Here is a 19,359-nt window from a genome sequence, read left to right as displayed (position 1 = left end):
TAATTCTTGTACAAAGACGATAAAAACTAACATTAGCATGAATGGTCTATTTAAGGTCTTGTTGACAGCATGGGTAACAAATATGTTAATGATCCAAGCCTATGGGTTAGGACTCATAGTTACTCCACAGCTGATGGGCGACAAGAAGAAATATTCGAGCATTAATAATTTACTAAACTGTGTGAGTTATCCAACGGTGAAAGATGATATAATAATATTAACAGTCAACAGTGGGGAGAAATTACCATCTCAAGTATTGAATATGAATATTTTTGATTCAGAGAATAATAAGATCAGATACAAGGGAGATATATCAGACGAATTAAATTTGATATTTACCAATTTAAATAACCCTCTGAAGATTAACCACAATAACGATCATACTCCCGATAAACGTAATATACTAAACAAGCTTCATATAGGGCGAAATAGTAAAGAACAAGAGAGGATTGATGAGCTTATGAACAGCGATACTGGAAAATCTTTGATTTACATCTGTTTTGATAATTTGTACCTGGATAAGTCGTGGTCATTTCAACCACAGGATAGGGAAGTTGAACTTTTTGTCGATATAAAGAACATGACTACTATAAAACAAACTAATTATAACATTTATGCGCAGTATTTCAAGAAATTTAAGTATAATTCTGACAAAGATGTTGAAGCCAAAAATAATGAAAAGAAAACCAAAGATAAAGATAAAGACGAAACTTCGAAAAAGGACTTTACGCAAGTAGACTTTGAAAACAATATCAAGTTTTTAGAATCAGAATTAAGTGATATTGTGGAAAACTTAAAAAATTCAGAATTGATATTAAAAAACTTAATGGAGCAAGAATCTAAATTAAGAGATGCAAATGAAAAAATATATTCTGAGTACACAAAAGTCTCGATCATCATGATAGTGATTATAAGTATATTTGGTATGGCACAATTGGTCTATTTCAGATGTTATCTAAAAAAGAGAAAATTTTTATAGCTTGATAGTCTTGCATTCGTTTTTTTCTACTTAAAAGAATCTAATTTTATTATAACTTTTATACAGTCATCTAATTAATTAATTAACCAATATGCATCAAGTGCCTCTCATTTTTTCATTGTTTATTACATCTTGGCATATTCCTGCCATTGCATCTTTGTCTATCAACTTTCCAACATTTGCATATGCCAAACTTGCTTCATAGCCCATCGTAATTCTTTGCTCTGTTATTCCAAGCTCACCATAACTCAAAGCCTTTATAACATTATAATATCTAGTGATATTGCTACGTATCGAATTGGAAATGTTTGGATCGTTTTTATCAGAATAAATTTCCCAAGAACTTTCTTCTTCTAGTCTTGTAATTGAGACAGATCCTTGGCCTGGATTATAAGAACCTTGAGAATCAATAGATGCTTGCGCTTTATTAGAACTAGCGTTGACGTTACCCTTACTGCTACTGGAAGTTTTACTCAACCATATATATCCATTAACTCCCAATATCACACTTATATTTCCTGGTAACTTATGCGAATGATTCTTTGATTTAATAATTAAATTTGAAGGAACTTTTACGAAAATCCCATTTCTTAATTTTCCATACTTCAAAGATCTAGTATGTAATGAAGCACTGCCGTTACTAAATATACTTTGCACTTCAGCATTTAATAAATCACCCTCTTTTAAAAAACCTCTCATTTGTAATTCATCACTTTCAGATTTTCTTCTCAACACACCACCTGGCAAATTAACTGAACCCAACATTAATATAGCGCTTTGCTTTGCTCCAATGTCAACTTTCCACCTCTTAGGACCAACTTCAGTAATTCTTCCAACTATATGATCACCAGTTTCTGCCTGGTACCTACCCCTCAAGGGAACAACACTTAATAATCTATTAACTCTAGAAACGTTACCTGCAACTGATGAATATGTTTTATCGTTTAAAAAGTATGTACCATGACCTTTCATCCAAACTGGATCATCAGTCACTAGCTCACCTGGCGTTACAATAGATTGCTCATTTTTACTTGTTTCCTCCCCATCAGACATTTCAACATCTGAGTCAATGCCAATATCATGAGACTCTGGTTTGGTGATACTTATAACATCTGTAACATCCATCTCTAATACTATTATATATTGTTGTATTAGATTTTTATTCTCTTGTTTAATTCTTTAATCTCATCGATATTCGAAAATTATTGTGAATGTGAAGCCCTGGCGCGCACTGACATAGATTTTTTTTGAATTGAAAATTGTTAAGTTAGCTATAAACACAAGCCCTTTGGATCGTAGAAAAGTGAATGATTAGAAACCTTATTGGTAATTTTTATTTATTCGTGACACCCAAGTTAATTCGTCATACAAGAAATTTTCATAGAATAAATAAAACGGATAGAAGAGAGTTTATGATGAGCAAGTTTGGCCCACCAATAGATAGATCAATGAAAGTCTTAGATCGTTCTTTCTTTCAAAAGGACGTGAAATTACTAGTTGCATCCTTCCCTGATCCTAAGTACCTTGGCCAATTTGTTAAAGCCTGTAAGCCAGATATTTTGTATTTACCATCAATTAAGCACATCGTACCAGTTAATGGAAATTCGAAGGGAGTATTATTGAGAGAAGATATAGAAGATATAAACGATTATGAGCTGAAGTTGTCGTCGACAACTCTTGAAAAAATAAAAGAATACAATATCAATATCCAGCCATATGTCTTACATTTAGATTACAAGTTCTGGAAAACCGATGATATTTTGAGAGCTGTTTTGCCAGAAGATTTAATTACTGAAATTCCAACTGGGTTTGCACAAGCAGGACATGTTGCTCACTTGAATTTGAGAAATGAATTTAAACCCTACGGAAGTTTAATCGGGCAAGTGATATTAGATAAAAATTCCAAAGTTGAAACAGTCGTCGATAAGGTAGATACCATTGATACTAAATTTAGAACCTTTAAGATGAATGTTTTGGCTGGAAAGGATGATTTACAAGTTGAACAAAGTGAAAGTGGTTGTCGTTTTAGATTTGATTTTAGTAAAGTATACTGGAACTCGAGATTGAATACGGAACACGAAAGACTAATTGATCAGTTCGAACCCAAAGATGTAGTCGGTGATGTCTTTGCAGGCGTCGGTCCTTTTGCGGTGCCGGCTGGTAAGAAGGACGTACTCGTCTTGGCTAATGACTTGAATCCAGAATCGTTCAAATACTTAAAGGAAAATATAACCTTGAATCATACAGATTCTTTCGTCAAAGCGTTTAATCTTGATGGTCGTGAATTTATTAGAAACTCGCCAAAATTATTATTGGATTGGGCTAATCAACTGAAGACAGTAGAAAAAAAGAAGTTGATCAAAAGAAGGAAAATAAATGCTGATTCGAATGAAAAAACTTCTACCAAAGACTATGAAGTGACAAAAGTCGACATCCCGAAATATTTCAGTAATTATGTTATGAATTTACCTGACTCTGCATTAACATTCTTGGATGAATTTGTTGGGTTGTACAGCGATTCTGAAGTTGAAAGCGTAGTTCGTAAAATACCTGATTTCAAATTGCCTATTATAAATGTCCACTGTTTTGAAAAGTACTCTCCTCATGAGGAACCTGAGCCATCGTTAGAGGAGCTTTATAAAAGGATTCATAAAAAGATTGTCAAGCTAATTGAGCATGACATACCTTTGGAAAAATGTCTGTTTCATTTAGTAAGAAGAGTAGCACCTACAAAACCAATGTTCTGTGTTAGCTTTGAATTACCTGAAGAAGTTGCATTTAGAAAAAAATAAGCGTTAATATGTATGTATATAATTGTAACAATAAAATTTGAATAAAGATTCGATGTATTTTGATGAATAGATTTGCGGTACATATATTTTGCGACCGTTAAATATTTTACAACCAATTTAGCCAGCGGTTATTCGATCACAACTAATTAATTTACTTTTTGCATAAATATGCTGACAATTGTGTTACCTGATGAGTCTGATTATAGTGAATTAACAAGAACGTATATGGGAATATTTTATTCCCAAAAATTTGATGGTTTCTTAAATACAACCCAAACTGGATACGCACATACCTCAGCAGGTATTGAATTATCATTATTATTGAAAACAGTTTACACTTCGGTTTGCTTCTGTACTGTACAGCTTACATTTTTCTGTTTTTTCAGATCCATATTTAAATCTTTATACCAACCGAGAAGTTACTGCGTCCCCAAAAATGAAAGAATTGAACCTTTACCTAGTGGCTTCTTGGTCTGGATTTGGCCTACGTTGAGATGTAGTATTAGCTATTATTTATCAATGGGACTTGATGCATATTTCTTTATTAGATATATGAGCATTCTTGTTCTTTTCTTCATGTTCATTGGCTCATTGAATATGATAATACTTATTCCGATTAATGTAACTGGGAGCAGTGTCGAATATTCTGCAACTGGTTTAGATAAGCTTAGCTTATCAAACATTTCGAGGTCTAAGGTCTATCGATTAAATGCTCATTTTATAATGAGTTTAATCACAATTGGCTTTTTTCAATGGTTGCTATTATATGAATTACAAACTTTTGTGAAAATTAGACAATCCTTTTTACTCTCGAAAAGTCACAGAAATTCTGTTCTTTCGAAAACTATATTAATATCAAATGTACCACCTCATTTGCAAGACTTGGATGTACTTTGTGATTTATTCGAGACAGTTCCTGGTGGGATTGAAAATATTTGGTACTTGTATGACTATAGAGATATTTTAGAGTTAGTGGAAGAAGCAAAGGAAGCATTAAATTTTTTAGAGGAAGCAGAACTATCGTGCTTGAAGAGCACTTTGTTGAAATATGGGAAAGAGTACAAAAAAAATACTACCAACATTCCCGAACAATTAGGAGTAATTGATAATAACCCTGAAAATATGAGAGATAGTCTTGGGTTCAAAGCTAATTCGAAGAATCCAAAATTTTACCCTCCGATATACTTCAAATCCATAAAAATACCTAAAATTGAGCGATATTTCAGGCTAAGATTTCCTGGTTTTTTTAGAATCATATTTCTCGAAAAAAGGGTATCAGTTATTGATTGGTGTATTAATACTTTAAACACTAAACAGGGCTTGATAGATAAAAAAAAATTCGCCTTAACAACTGGTCTGTTAAAAAAGCATAATAAGTTATTTGTTGAATTCCAATCTCAAAAGGGAGCCTATATAGCTCATCAATGTTTGCTTTCTCAGATTCAAGGAAATCTAGATCTGACGTTAATCGAAATTCACCCAAAAGATATTCTTTGGGACAATATGGCTCGTAATAACACTATTGCTTGTTTGATTGAAAAATATTTTGTCAGTCTTATATTTATAAGTGTAATCCTATTGTATGTTATTCCAGTCTCATTTATTGGATTAGTCTCTCAAGTTCCTTTGCTCACGAAGTTGATCCCAAGCTTAAAATGGATTTATAAATTTCCCGAAGAGGCTAGAGACACTATCTCAAGCATTTTACCTTCGCTTCTTCTTGCTGTATTAACGGATATAGTTCTAATAGTTTTCAGATTCTTGACATATTTCAAAGGCATGTTATCAGGAGCTGATTTAGAACTAAATTTACAACAATGGTACTTCGCTTTTCTATTCGTGCAACAATTTTTAGTTGTTACTATCCTGTCAAGTATTACTGTTATCTTTAAACAAATTGTTGATCAACCAACATCAATCCCAGTTCTTTTAGCAACTAATTTACCAAAAGCGGCAACTTTTTTTTTTCAGTATATTACGTTAAAAGCATTTGCTTTTTGCGGCAATAATTTTTTGCGAATAGGACCCTTATTGTTACACTTGACGGTGCATAAGATAAAAGATAAAACTCCCCGACAAAAATTTAACCGTATTACTAACTTATTAAGAATTAGGTGGGGTTCCATATATCCAGTATATTCGGTATTTGCTTCTATTGGCATATGTTACTGCGTTATTTCTCCGTTGATTGCTATATTCGTCATTTTCATTCTTTCATTGCTGTTACTTTACTACAAATATGCATTAAAATACATATACAATCGCACCAATGAGTCAGATACTAAAGGAAAGCATTATCCCATAGCATTATTACATTTATATACTGGAATCTATTGTTTAGAATGTTGCTTGATTGGTATTTTCTTTCTACTGAAAAATGAAAACGATACTTGTCCGATGGTTATACAAGGCTGGGTTATGTGTATTGTCTTATTGGCAACAATTTTTGGAAATATAACTATATACAACAGATATGTGAAGCACTTCTCGTATTTACCAATATTATCCGATAAAAAATTCCGGGACCCAGCTGTTATTGCAAATTTGAAAGAAAACCCAAACAACATCCATACACTACACGAGGAAAAAAAACTGCCCAATGAAGATTACCTGAACCGCAAGTTATTATTTCTCCATCCTGCCTTCAAGTATGAGAAACCTAAACTTTGGCTACCCGAAGATCCACTTAATTTAGGCATAGATCGAATAAGAGTTATTGAGTCACAGATAGACGGTTTGGAAGGAGGAAGTACAAGTGGTGCCAAAATAGAATTCAGCAACAACATGAAAATAAACATGAAGATAACAAATGCTCCTCCAGACTATAAATAATTATTTCATATAACCATATTTTTCTTCTAACATTGATTTTATCTTCAATCTTTTCAATATTTCATTCCAGTTACCCAATGCACGCAATCTATTATCTCTGAACTCTATTTCATAGCGCTTCATTTTACCATAGAGCCAAATTTTCTTTGCCAAAACTGCCTGCTGTTCTAACACCAACACACCTCGTTTAATTGGTATTGCTTGTCCCGGCTTTGACGTAAAATTAAATCCTGAAACAACTGAAACATATTCGACCTTATCGGTAAAGGGAAGTACCAATTTGCCAACCTGATAATCAAATAAAATATTTTCAATATTAGATAAGGTAAGCCAGGTACATTTTTCAGGAACCATAAATGGTTTGTAAATTTCAATATTTCCATATTCATTTCTGGGTAATTGCAAAAACCCTGAAGGTAGCTTTGTCACACTTGGTTTAATATAAGGCGAGGTTTGTTTAAAAGCATAGAGTTTTATATCGTTTAATTCATGCGTATCATTCAAAATATTGGCATTGAAAACTCTCTTCTTAAGTATAGTCTGTCTTTTCAAAGCTTTTGTGATTTTTATGGGGTAGTTAATTTGATCATTTCTTATGGATCTACCCAAAAACTTCCACTGTTGTTCTGATTTACCTACCAAAATAGAATTTTTAAAAAAGACAGGTTCCTTGAGAAACTTTTTATCTATTTTTACCTTACCAATAGGTTTCATATTAGGTTCAATTACCTCATTATATCTAAGCGTCGACACTGTTACCACATTAGGATTTCTTTTCATCGATGAGAAATTGGAAGGAATGTTATAATTTAATAGAGCAATATTTCTCAAAGTGTCTAGTTCTTTATTGTTCGTGCTCTGATATGTGTTTCGAACATTCAAGTATCTTAACATAGATTGAAATAGCATTGCTTCTTTTCCAAAATCAGTCCTAAGATCTAATCTATTAAACCATCTATAACTTATATCTGACATATATCGAGCACTCACATCTAATATTAAGTTATCATTATCCATAGCAACAATATAATGCATGGACATCTGATTAAACTGATTCTGTATAGGAAAGTAAATATCTGTGTAGTATTCGGACAAATTCTCTTTAGTAATATTGGATCCAGTAAATCTCTTCAAACGTACTAATCGTTTGGTTTCTTCAAAGAAACAGATATTCTCTATTAGAAATATTTCACTTTCATCTATCGGGTTAATGACTTCAGTCCAAAAATAAGGATATAATAAATCAAAATCTTTATTTCGCTGTAACTTCTCGTGGTCTAGCTTTGGTTGAATTTTAACATGTCTATTGGTGGGTAATAAAGGCAATGAGAAAACAAGGCGAGCTTGAAAACCTAGTGACCTCAATAAAGCAGTAAATATTTGAGCTCCTGTATCCCTATTATGCTTGAATTTTTTAGCCATTGAAATGAACCCCTTTAAATCATTTATAGGTACAGATGAGTCAGGAAAATAATCATTCATATTCTCAGAAGAAATAGATTTCCGTGGAAGATAACCCAAAACTCTTAAACCATTTGAATCACATTTATAATTGAGTCTAAACCACTTAATCAAATACTTAACAATATATATAAAATTTGCATAAACTTCATTTTTCAAGGATGCATCTGTTGGTGCTAATCTAAACTTTTTTAGCACCCTGTTGTACTTCTTGACTCTTGTACTAATAAGAGACTCAGGTATCATTCTCCTTAGTTTCTTTAGAAGTTCTTTGGAATTGAGCCATTTGTTCCGCTGAAACCCATGCATCATATATGATATCATGCCAAGATAATGTATAGTTTTCCTTCTTTGTTTGTTCTCAATAGCAGCCCTTAATTTATCTCTGTTTTTTTTTTCTTCCTGATTTCCCTTAGAATTATCTATTATTATATTAAACGAATCCAAAGTTTCAGGATCATTTAGTGGAACATCTTCCCAATCGCTAAAGTCATCATCAGAATCAGTAGAACTCTCATTTTTGTCTGTCTTTCTTCTTTTCACGTTTACGTCTCCTTCTGAGCTAGTATCTGAAAGAAATAGTTCTTCATTGTTATGCTCTGCAGTATGATTCATAACAAAGCAAAACTCTTCTGATACATTCCTATCTTAACTACTAGATCTCTTGTATGTATTACACGTGATCAAATCAAGACCCTAATATCATCAAATGCAAAATGTATATTGTTTAAATAACTACGAGTGTATCAAATCACTTATTTCCTTCCATTCTTGTATCAACCCCCACTGGTTTGTCAGTTCTGGTACAGTATCATGACCATAAACAGTAATTTCTTCAAATTTGGCTACAGGAGTATATGTGTTCACGGTTATGTAGTCCTCCAACGTCTCATCATCCACTTTGGCCAAGCTTTCTGATTTATTGATTAAATAGCCATTATAATCATTGGAAATATTCATATTTTTGCCTACTAATTTGCATCCTCTAAAATATGCCACTTCCACCTGCCCTCCAGTAGGTTGAGTTTCCTGTTTTTTACTTGGGGTGAAATAGTCCTTAGTATTTGCTACTCCACTATATTGTATGTGACATGGTATAATATTCCCATGCATTGTGGGTACATCTTCATTGGTATTTATAACGTCTGACATGATATGAATAAAAGAGCGTTACTAGGCGTTTAGTTAATTAAATTTTGGCGTGTTTTTGTTATTAGTGGTTCAACTTACCATACACGACTTTTGAACAGATTTTGAACCTACTACAACCTTCTTCAAAATAAGCTACAAAAGAAAGAAAGCGTTACTTAGGATCTGGGGTTCTCATTAAGATGATTCATTTACAATTATTAGTTGATCATATATATAAAACCAATTGACTCTGTCTGACCAAAATTAATTTCTGGGCGTTGTGCGTAAAAATGAAATTCTCAAATTGGAGCTCAAGAATCTTTCACCATTAACAATCGAAGGACGTATAGCATCAGAACCCACCAGCATGTGCTCGAGTACTTCAAACCCATTAAAAATAGTTGATGTAACCAGTGTTGATGAGAAAACTGCAGAGGAGTTGTTAGAAGCTGCAACAAGTCAAGGATTTTTATTCATAGAAGGACATGATTTCTCAAAAGAAGAAGTGGACATGTTATTCGAAGTATCGAAAGAGTTTTTTGCTCTTCCTGACTCTTATAAGGAAAAATATTTAATAGACAGTAGTAATCATGGATACACGAACTATGGAGGAGAAAATTTGGATCCTTCAAGTCAAAAAAAAGGTGATCCAAAGGAAGCACTCAACTTTTGCTGCTTGGACTTCTTGAGCGGACTCTCTTCCCGTCCTATTCCAGACTGGTTCAATGAAGATCCTGCTCGTCTGAAATTGGTGCAGTCGACTATCAAGAAGTTATATGGTTTATCAATCAAGATCCTTAATATTCTAGCACTTGGATTAAAGATTGAGGACACCGATGAATGCAAGGGAATTGACTGGTTTAATTCAAGGTACTTGGCCAGTAAGGAATCTGGTTCTACATTTAGATTTTTACATTATCCAGGACAAAAAAGCCTTAATCCAGAAGCAGTCATTAGAGCTGGTGCACACACTGATTACGGTTCTATGACATTATTATTTCAACAAGAAAATCAAGAGGGTTTAGAAATTTATTCTCCTGTGTCCAAAAAATGGGAAGCGGTACCGTTTGTACCGGCTAACTCCCAGAAATTTCCAAACTCGGCTCCCCCTATTGTGGTGAATATTGCTGATCAATTAAGTTATTGGACCGCGGGCTTACTCAAATCTACAATCCATAGAGTTAGATTTCCAGCCAAGTTTCAAGAAACAGATCAGGATCGTTATTCAATTGTATTTTTCAGCCATCCAAATGATGAGTCTCTTTTAGAACCAGTACCTAGTGAACTTGTAAGAGCTAGAAAAGGTAGAGGGGCTAACAAAGAATCAACCTTGTTAACTGCAAAACAACATTTAGATAAGAGATTAGCTGCTACTTATGGCTGGCAGTATTAGGATATCAAAATGCTAATTTTAAAGTAATCTTTAAGTAGGTGTTATTCACATGTATTAGTATTATCCCGTATGGTTAATTTCCTGTATGCCGCTAATTTCTAAATCGCGAAAGTAGCGAATTGATGCGAAATGTTCTTATCAGTGATTTTCGATAGAGATAAGAGATACAAATAATTAGATTTTCTTCTATCCATGTATATATTCTATTATCTATTAATTGATCTGGTAATATAATGATAAATACGGAAGCTAATTCACCTTCAGTGTCACTTTTTATTAGGTCGCCACTTCTAATCAACCAACTTCTGCATCATGAAGAGCAAATTTTTTCACAAAATTACATAAATGATTCACCCTCTAAAGGACAGGCTAGAAACTTTCGATGGGGGTTATTCTTTATTATAATTTCAATTGTAACAGGAGTGATTGGTATCGAATTGGTAAATATTGTTTTGAAAGGTGACAATTATACTAAGCCATGGATGTTTGCGTTTGTTACTGGATCATGTTTTAGTTCATTGTTGTTGCCCGATCTCATAGATATTATAATGAACAGAAAACAGGATCAAGATCATTTGTCGTCCCCAGAACTTTTAGGGGTGTTATCTAATTCTGGTCTCCTGGTTGACTACAAATCGTTGGATGAATTGGTGAATGAAGACCTGTTTTCAGATATTCCAGTCGAAATGACCAGGAAGGAAATTACGGCATTATCATTCCAGATAGCCATAATATATTACCTATACAATGTTTTTGTCATGGTATGTTTACAATTTACTTCCGCCTCGAATCAAGCTATTTTGGGGACCACTACATCTTCTTTCACGTTGATTATAGGAACCTTTCTTAAGATTGATCATTTTACCTTCAAAAAAGTAACTTGTATACTCTTTAGTACTATGGGTATTATTTTGATCAATTGCAGTGAGTCAAATGAAAAAGGGGATAGTGGAGATCCAAAATTTAAACCAAAGAACCCAATATTAGGTAATTCCCTAGCAATTGGTGGAGCACTAATGTATGCTTTATATCTTATAATGATGAAAGTAAAATATAGCATAGTTAACAAGACTACCAACAAAAGAAGGCTTTTTGGTTTTGTTGGTTTATTTACCTTCGTAACAGGAATCCCCATATTGTTTATAATCGATTATTTCGAAATCGAGAAGTTTGAGTTCCCACCTCCCAACAAGCAAATTATTATTCTGATTATGATAAATGGCTTGTTCTCAGTTATTTCTGATTATACTGCTATTTTAGCGATGTTGTTAACTAGTCCATTTTTCACATCATTAGCATTTACAAGCTCAATTCCTATAACCATTATGTGTGACTATATTCTTGCGAGGTTATATGGGACAACGTCCAACCCAGACTCTAAATTGTTTTATTTCTTAGGGGTTATAAGTGTACTAATATCAATTATTTTGATAAATATCAGAACAAGAGATTAAAGAGAATTATTTTATTATGTACCTCATGCATCTTTCATATTGAAAAATAATGTTAATAGAAGTTCGGAAAGCAAGAGTTTAAGAGCCATGCCTTTTGGTATTAAAATCTACTATGTGCTAGTTTTTTGGAGTTATTGTCAACCCCAGTGCGATCTACTTTTGTCTCTATATATTATTTAGTACAATTATATATATATATAAGCATCATTATCCTCTGCTTATGCTCGAATGTAAGACATGCTCTCTCATGAATAAGGAGCAAGTGACACCTAAAATTATTGTGATCAAACTAAAACTAAAGGCTCCTTTACAAGCTAACCCATATGATTCTTTAAGTGCGCCCTGAACGATCTTTGGAGCCTCCTTAATATAGTTAGTATTTTCTAATGCTCTGGAAATAATCTTGTCAGCTTTATGGATATTAGGAATTAAATTGTGGACTCTGGTAGTTAACTGACCCTTTAAAATATTCTGGAAAATAGCAGAGGCCATTGAAACACCTAACGTTGAGCCTGTAGATCTGAATGTATATTGAATTGATGTCGTACAGGCTTGGAATTTTGTTGGCACAGCTGCAATCAAAGACAATAATGTAACGGTTAACATTGCCGCATAACCAAACCCAGATGGTAACAAAAACGTAAATTGACGGAATTCGGAAACATTTGGGTTGATTAAGATAATATTAGCAAACCCAAGAATTGAAATAACACCCATTAATACAGCAAAACTATAGTAACGGCCAGTGCGTTTCATATATATACCAGCACAAACCGAGCCAGTGGAAACTCCAAAGAAATTAGGTATCAAACGTAAACCATTTTGCGTGGCAGAGAAACCCATGACCGACGAGAAATACACCGGCAAATAATACAAATTCAGAAAAATTGCCATAGTGTAGAACCAATTGGTTAAAGATGACGATAAAATTGTTCTCTCGGTTATCAATTCAATTGGCAATATAGGTTCAGCAGAAATGTAAGCCTCCGTATAGAGAAAAAATCCCAATAAACATAAAGATACGAGTACCAAGCCAATAAATGTATAGGAAGAGTAGGCAATGTCTCTACCTCCTAATGATGCGGCAATCATAATGCCCATGAGAGATGTAATCAAAAAGAAAGAGCCCAAAAAGTCTATACGCTTCAACTTGGATTTAATGTCTACACCAGGAGTACCCAAGCCAGGGGAGCCCTTTGGTAAATTCAAGTTCCACCAAAGAACGATCCCTACCAACGCACCTAACGGAACCTGTAAAATGAACACATATTTCCAGCCTAAAGAATCTGCGACAATACCGCCTAATACACCTCCTGATGCAGCCCCAAGACTGAAAAAAACGTTAGCCAATCCTTGGTATAACCCCCTTTCTCTTAACGGAATCAAGTCTGACATAGTTATTGTCCCTAAAGTGGTTAATCCAGAACCACCAATCCCAGTAATGAATCTTCCTACAACTAGCCACATTAAAGAATCCGTAACGCAAACCATACATCCAATCAGAAAAAAAATGCTACAAAGCACCAATAAAATTTTTCTTCCAAATATATCAGACAACTTTCCAAAAAGTGGTTGGAATGCAGAGCATGATAAAAGATAGGCCGTGGCAATCCACGAAATGTTGGAAACTGCATTTAAATCTGAAGCGATCACAGTCAACAAAGTTGTAACCACCGTCGTGTCTAGAGCTGCCAAATATGATGCCATAAACAACCCAGAAACAATAGTATACAATTGTGCCTTAGGCAATGCATATTCGCTATCATCATAATTCTCGTCTGAATTTGAAGCTCCATTAATCGCCTGATAGCTGGAATCTTTTGACTTATTTAATAATCCTTCGTTTTCTCCCGCAATATCTCCAGCAATTATTCCTGCTTCTCCAGCGGACTGATCCTTAATTATATTGGGATTTAGAGTTGGATCTTCTATACTGACCATTGTACTAAATTCTTATCAATATTTCGTTGGGCTTTTTCAAAAATACCTCGTATAGGTGCGAAACTTGGATTATTTATAGTTCTCGGTTTTATTTCCCGAGTTCCTCAAATGTGGATTCCCCAATCAGAAACATTCGATTTTCATAGATAAAGATGTAATTATTCCATAAATACTAATATGACGGAAGAATATACTACATGCTATATATCACTCTAAGATAGCGATGTTGCATTATTCTGTCCTCAAAAAGAGACTTTTGCAATCAATTTTTCATACTATATTCAGTTTCGTCGTTTGAAAGGCTGAAAAGTATATTCTACTACCCTCCAACTATATGCAAGCAAATGGAAGAAATCCAATTGCATGAAAATCTATCGTCAAGATAATATATTTATAAATAAAGGATTATAATGACTCTTTTCTTATCTTTGACTCGACCAATAAAGTGCGTGGAGGTAAGAGAAAAAAAAGAATGATTTTGCCCAGGATCGAACTGGGGACGTTCTGCGTGTTAAGCAGATGCCATAACCAACTAGACCACAAAACCTTTCTTATGATCTTTATTTTTCGCTAAATTAAATTGTCACATAAAATATTAAGCTTGTGCACAGGTAGTATTTTAAATACTGTATATAATTTCTATTATTGGATTCTACAAGCGGAGACTCAATATCATATGTTAAGATTGATCAATAAAGCGGATATAAAGTGGTGGAAAGTCGGCAATTTGAGGTGCAATAAAGATATAAAGCGTATATAGAGCTGGTATGGAAACATTAGAAGTTCATTCTAAAGATTTTTTAGTTAAATGGGTGTATGCTCCCGATAATAGCATCATTGACTGGCAAGTCAAACCACTAAAGAAATCAATCAATTTTGCGATTTATCGTAAAAATGAATCATCCGACGGTACAAAGGAAGCGCCGGAGAATTCACTTCCACGGTCTACATCATCTTTAAGTAAGGATGATGCTTTAAATGGGAGCGTGGATAGCTTAGGAAGTAATATTTCGTCGGTCAACTTGGCCAATTCCAACGTGTACAAGACACGGTCTCGGTCAAATACATTTACTAATAATTTAAATCATTCTGATTTAACATTAGTGAAAGATTACAAGAAATTGATATCTGATGAGTTGGTTCATGGAAAATACGAAATAGAGAAGGGTGGTGTTTTTGCATTTATATTTGATAATTCGTTTTCCAAAACTATTCTGAAAAAGATTTTGTTCACTTCAAAAATCTTGTTTGCTAGTCCTGGAAAGAATAGTATATATAGGCGCAAACTGACAATTCAAAGGAAATCTAGTACTGAATTAAAGCTTCGCAATGGTGAAAGCTCTGGCAGCCAAGACTTGCAAGTCCCAACGCCCAACAACTCCAGGGCCAACAATGAAGAATTATTACAATCAGTACTATTGAAAAAGAGAAGAAAGAAGCTACAAGGTTTTGTAAAGAGATTTTTCATACTTAATTTCCACCATGGCACATTGTCATACTTCAGAGTAAATGATAATAAATTGAGGGGACAGATGCCAATAAAACAGTCTATAGTTAGTGCAAATGCTAAAAACAGAGAAATTATCATTGATTCAGGAATGGAAGCTTGGTGTTTAAAAACGCTTAATCCGCAAGATTTCAATCTATGGGTCGAAGCTTTCAACGAAGTTAAGAAATCACAATATGCATGTGAAATGGATATTCCTGAGAAGTCACCTGTCAAACCTGATAGTGCTTCTGTTGTACATGATTTAGAGACGATTTCTCAGAAGCTAAATACCCTAAAATTTAAAAATGATGCTTCTTCAGAATCATTAATTTTAAATATCCTGGGAATTTCCGATGAAATAGAGCATGCACTTGATAAGTTGAAGTCTGCTATATCAATTAACGGGGCTACCCGAGGCTCTGCTGGTGATGCACATTCTGTCTTTTCTTCTAATGAATTTTATGATGCTAAAGAGTACATTGATGCAATGAACTCTGGTGTAGTATTATTGGATAAGCCAAATACAAAACAATCAATTAACACATACTCAGATGAAAGTATTGATGAGGAAGAAGAACAAGAATCACTTTCTTCCTCTTCTTCCTTTTCAAATGATGATGATGATGATGATTATCTTGAAACTACCGTTATCAACAACTCAATAGCGGAACCTACCTCGAATGATAATGATAATAATTTGTATCCTTTACCACATGATCCGGTTGAACGTGATTGTGATATTCCTGTTTGCGAACATCAACCACCTAGCATATTAGGATTCGTAAGAAAGAATGTTGGAAAAGATTTATCAACACTTCGCATGCCTGTCGATATCAATGAGCCAATTTCAATTTTGCAGAAGTATGCAGAAATATTTGAATACAGTGAATTGATTGATAATGCATTACAGCTAAACTGTGAAGATACTACAGGAGAAAGAATACTAAGAATTGCAGCTTTTGCGGTGAGCTTTCTTTCCCCTATGAGAGTTCGGGAAAGAAACGCTCGTAAGCCCTTTAATCCAATATTAGGAGAAACATATGAATTAGTTCGTGAAGATTATGGTATACGATTTTTAAGTGAAAAAGTTAGCCATAGGCCGCCAGTCTTTGCTATTTTTGCTGAATCCAAAGATTGGTCCTTCTCATTTAGCCCAGCTCCAAATCAAAAGTTTTGGGGTAAAAACTTTGAAGTTTTTACAAACGGTGCCTGCAAATTAACTATCAAGTCAACAGGTGAATTATTCACCTGGAATCAGCCAATAACATTATTGAAAAATATTATCGCCGGTGAAAAATATTCTGAACCCTCTTCAGAAATAACTGTGAAATCATCTACCGGATTCAAAGCAATTGTTGATTTTGCAAAAAGTGGTATGTTTAGTGGAAGATCTGAAGATTTAACCATTAAAGCTATTGGCCCCAATAGGACACAGTTACCATATTCAGTAAGCGGTAAGTGGACTGAATCATTAATTTTGAAAACCAATACGACTGAAAAATTAATTTGGACTGTAGGTGAAGTATTGCCCAACTACGCAAAGAAGTATGGGTTTACCAAATATGCCGGTTCATTGAATAAAATCACAGATATTGAACGAGGTCACTTACCGCCAACTGATACCAGATTTAGACCAGATATCTTAGTGTACAGAAGTGGTGACGTAGCTAAGGCGGAGATACTTAAAGTTAGTATTGAGGATGTGCAAAGGGAAAAGCGAAAAGAATTAGAAGTTAGCGGTGAAAAATACAAGCCTAAGTTCTTTACGCAAGTTGGGGGTGATCCAAAGTATCCTGAGACCGGTGAATGGGTTTACATAACAGGTGAAAAAAGTTATTGGAATAGAAGAGAAAATAATGACTGGGACGACTTACCAAGTTTGTGGTGAGCGAACTTACTCAGTTATTGAAACTCTTTAGCATTTTTAAAATTTATATATATTTTTTTAGTATTTGTTTTATAGTCTTGAAGTTATATGTTAAATCTATTAATAAAGTTTTAATTAAAGCTGCAAAAATTATAAAATTTTCGAAATTTTGCGAAAAAACTGCGAGCATAAATAAAAACTTTTACTAACTAAAACAAAATAAAATAATAAGTAACTATAATTTAAGGTTTAGTCTTTCTTCAGAATTGTTTCTTGAGGGCATATCAAAAAGATCCAAGTTTTCTGAGTCCATGCCCGAATTAAGCGTTGAGCCGTTCATATTTCTCGAATTTCTAGTAAATAATAAAAATTGCAACTGCTTTCGCAAGCTATTAATCAAAACTCTTTGCAAACTTAAATCATCTTTCATCATAAAATTGTCATTAACCAAACCATTCATTATTGATTTTCTATCAGTTAAAGAGGAATTCTCTCTCTTTATAAACGGTATTATTTTTTCTTCCATTTCGAATTTCAACCTATCAATCTCATAATTTAGATAAATCAATTTATCCTGATCTTCTAATGACGCAATTGATGAATTGTACTTGTTTATTTCCTCAATTGGCTCATTGTAGCCTAAATTTGTTATCTTACCTTGAATTATCAGACTCAAAATCTTATTGATTTGTTTCTGCAAAAAATTGTTCTCTGTAGATACAGAATCTATTTTTTCATTGAGGGTGTTAATGTAGGGCAATAGTTGGTTTAACTGACAATTGTTTTTTTGTACATGGATTTCCAACGCAGGTTCATTATTTCCAATCCAGTTACAACCAATTTCGTGGGCCGGACACCTGAAATGGCGGATCTTTGAACAGTTCTCTTTATGTTTATTTAAATTCTTGAGCGCTATCATATCGTTTAGACACAACTCACATGTCTGATAATTGTACAAACATTCATTTGACAAATGTACCTCCTCGGACATCTTTGTTAGATCGGCATTACAATATTCACATTGGAATACTTTGTGTATGCATTCTGTTTCATTATCAGAAAGAAATCTTCTTTCTACTGTCAAAGTACAAATTTCCTCATTATCGTACTCACCATCGTACTCGCCATCGCCGTCTCCATTTTCATTATTTTCTTTATTGTTGTTCTTTTTTATATACCTTTTCCCATTACAGTGAACACCTGTATAACCACAATCTGATATCACATGGTGCTCTAACTCCCAGCGACACCCATTCCATTTGCAACCTCGTTCATGATTCAAGCAGTAAACCTGAAGGTCATCAATTAAATTAGTAACAAGTAAAGGTGTGGGAAACAAGTCATTCACATTCGATGCATCCAATGGTGTTCTATCTAAAGGACATGATCCCTTTAAGCCATCGTTAATATCCCCGTTGAACGCTTTAAAGCATTCATATATACAGCTCTTACAAAACGTATGCCCGCATATCGTCGTTAATGGCTCCAAAAAAGGTTGCTGACAAACAGGACAATTCAAATGTTCCGTAGACGTCTTATACTTTATATTTCGTAAGTCTGGCTTAGAGTTCTGATTATTTGAATTGAAAGAAGTAGCGTAGTCTGTTATCTTAATTTCATCATCATAGCGATAGTAAATGTCTTTTGAAGATAACGAAACGTTCTCAAGCTCCTTTTCAACGCCATGTACCGCATCTTTAATATCGTCTGACATTATATAACCAATATCATCTATATCTTGAACTTTCCAACAACATAAAAGTTGTTCATTCTAATCTATGAATGCTAAAATCCGGAGTACTGACCTCGGTCCGGTTACTGCACGACAATTGAATAACGATTTCAAAATAGGTACTGGACTATATGGTATAAACAGTTGTTGATAGAGAAATTGAAAGACTGCTTTGTTTGAAAAAGTAAAAAAAGTACTCATTTGTTTGAAATAGAAAAATGCTTATAAGTTAAGTTGTATTCTATATGGTCAATAATGATAGATATTAAAAATATAAAAAAACTAGGT

The 19,359-nt window shown here is 33.8% G+C and overlaps 11 protein-coding genes across 11 annotated transcripts; 6 read left to right on the top strand and 5 right to left on the bottom strand.

Moving 5' to 3' along the window:
• Nucleotides 1-82: 82 nt before the first annotated feature.
• On the top strand, nt 83-979 carry AC631_03832 (uncharacterized protein; the record flags this gene model as incomplete). Its single annotated transcript, XM_015612661.1, has 1 exon — nt 83-979. One exon carries the CDS (start codon nt 83-85, stop codon nt 977-979), a length of 897 nt encoding a protein of 298 aa, XP_015466507.1.
• Nucleotides 980-1,075: 96 nt separating this feature from the next.
• On the bottom strand, nt 1,076-2,104 carry AC631_03831 (exosome non-catalytic core subunit; the record flags this gene model as incomplete). Its single annotated transcript, XM_015612660.1, has 1 exon — nt 1,076-2,104. The coding sequence occupies one exon, from the start codon at nt 2,102-2,104 to the stop codon at nt 1,076-1,078; it is 1,029 nt and encodes a 342-aa protein (XP_015466506.1).
• Nucleotides 2,105-2,394: 290 nt separating this feature from the next.
• AC631_03830 (tRNA (guanine) methyltransferase) lies at nt 2,395-3,771 on the top strand (the record flags this gene model as incomplete). Its single annotated transcript, XM_015612659.1, has 1 exon — nt 2,395-3,771. One exon carries the CDS (start codon nt 2,395-2,397, stop codon nt 3,769-3,771), a length of 1,377 nt encoding a protein of 458 aa, XP_015466505.1.
• Nucleotides 3,772-4,368: 597 nt separating this feature from the next.
• Nucleotides 4,369-6,603, top strand: SPO75 (Spo75p; the record flags this gene model as incomplete). The annotated part of the gene is made up of 1 exon (XM_015612658.1): nt 4,369-6,603. One exon carries the CDS (start codon nt 4,369-4,371, stop codon nt 6,601-6,603), a length of 2,235 nt encoding a protein of 744 aa, XP_015466504.1.
• Nucleotides 6,604-8,679, bottom strand: AC631_03828 (uncharacterized protein; the record flags this gene model as incomplete). Its single annotated transcript, XM_015612657.1, has 1 exon — nt 6,604-8,679. The coding sequence occupies one exon, from the start codon at nt 8,677-8,679 to the stop codon at nt 6,604-6,606; it is 2,076 nt and encodes a 691-aa protein (XP_015466503.1).
• Nucleotides 8,680-8,799: 120 nt separating this feature from the next.
• AC631_03827 (uncharacterized protein) lies at nt 8,800-9,216 on the bottom strand (the record flags this gene model as incomplete). Its single annotated transcript, XM_015612656.1, has 1 exon — nt 8,800-9,216. One exon carries the CDS (start codon nt 9,214-9,216, stop codon nt 8,800-8,802), a length of 417 nt encoding a protein of 138 aa, XP_015466502.1.
• Nucleotides 9,217-9,562: 346 nt separating this feature from the next.
• AC631_03826 (uncharacterized protein) lies at nt 9,563-10,588 on the top strand (the record flags this gene model as incomplete). Its single annotated transcript, XM_015612655.1, has 1 exon — nt 9,563-10,588. The coding sequence occupies one exon, from the start codon at nt 9,563-9,565 to the stop codon at nt 10,586-10,588; it is 1,026 nt and encodes a 341-aa protein (XP_015466501.1).
• A 233-nt stretch (nt 10,589-10,821) lies between these two features.
• Nucleotides 10,822-12,042, top strand: AC631_03825 (uncharacterized protein; the record flags this gene model as incomplete). Its single annotated transcript, XM_015612654.1, has 1 exon — nt 10,822-12,042. The coding sequence occupies one exon, from the start codon at nt 10,822-10,824 to the stop codon at nt 12,040-12,042; it is 1,221 nt and encodes a 406-aa protein (XP_015466500.1).
• Nucleotides 12,043-12,249: 207 nt separating this feature from the next.
• On the bottom strand, nt 12,250-13,983 carry AC631_03824 (uncharacterized protein; the record flags this gene model as incomplete). The annotated part of the gene is made up of 1 exon (XM_015612653.1): nt 12,250-13,983. The coding sequence occupies one exon, from the start codon at nt 13,981-13,983 to the stop codon at nt 12,250-12,252; it is 1,734 nt and encodes a 577-aa protein (XP_015466499.1).
• Nucleotides 13,984-14,750: 767 nt separating this feature from the next.
• OSH3 (oxysterol-binding protein related protein) lies at nt 14,751-17,360 on the top strand (the record flags this gene model as incomplete). The annotated part of the gene is made up of 1 exon (XM_015612652.1): nt 14,751-17,360. The coding sequence occupies one exon, from the start codon at nt 14,751-14,753 to the stop codon at nt 17,358-17,360; it is 2,610 nt and encodes an 869-aa protein (XP_015466498.1).
• Nucleotides 17,361-17,574: 214 nt separating this feature from the next.
• On the bottom strand, nt 17,575-19,053 carry AC631_03822 (uncharacterized protein; the record flags this gene model as incomplete). Its single annotated transcript, XM_015612651.1, has 1 exon — nt 17,575-19,053. One exon carries the CDS (start codon nt 19,051-19,053, stop codon nt 17,575-17,577), a length of 1,479 nt encoding a protein of 492 aa, XP_015466497.1.
• Nucleotides 19,054-19,359: the final 306 nt, after the last annotated feature.

This window comes from Debaryomyces fabryi, assembly GCF_001447935.2.
Source record: "Debaryomyces fabryi strain CBS 789 chromosome Unknown contig00089, whole genome shotgun sequence".
NCBI lineage: Eukaryota > Fungi > Ascomycota > Pichiomycetes > Serinales > Debaryomycetaceae > Debaryomyces > Debaryomyces fabryi.
Note: the sequence above shows the minus strand (reverse complement) of the source record. Positions and strands in the feature narration are given on the sequence as shown.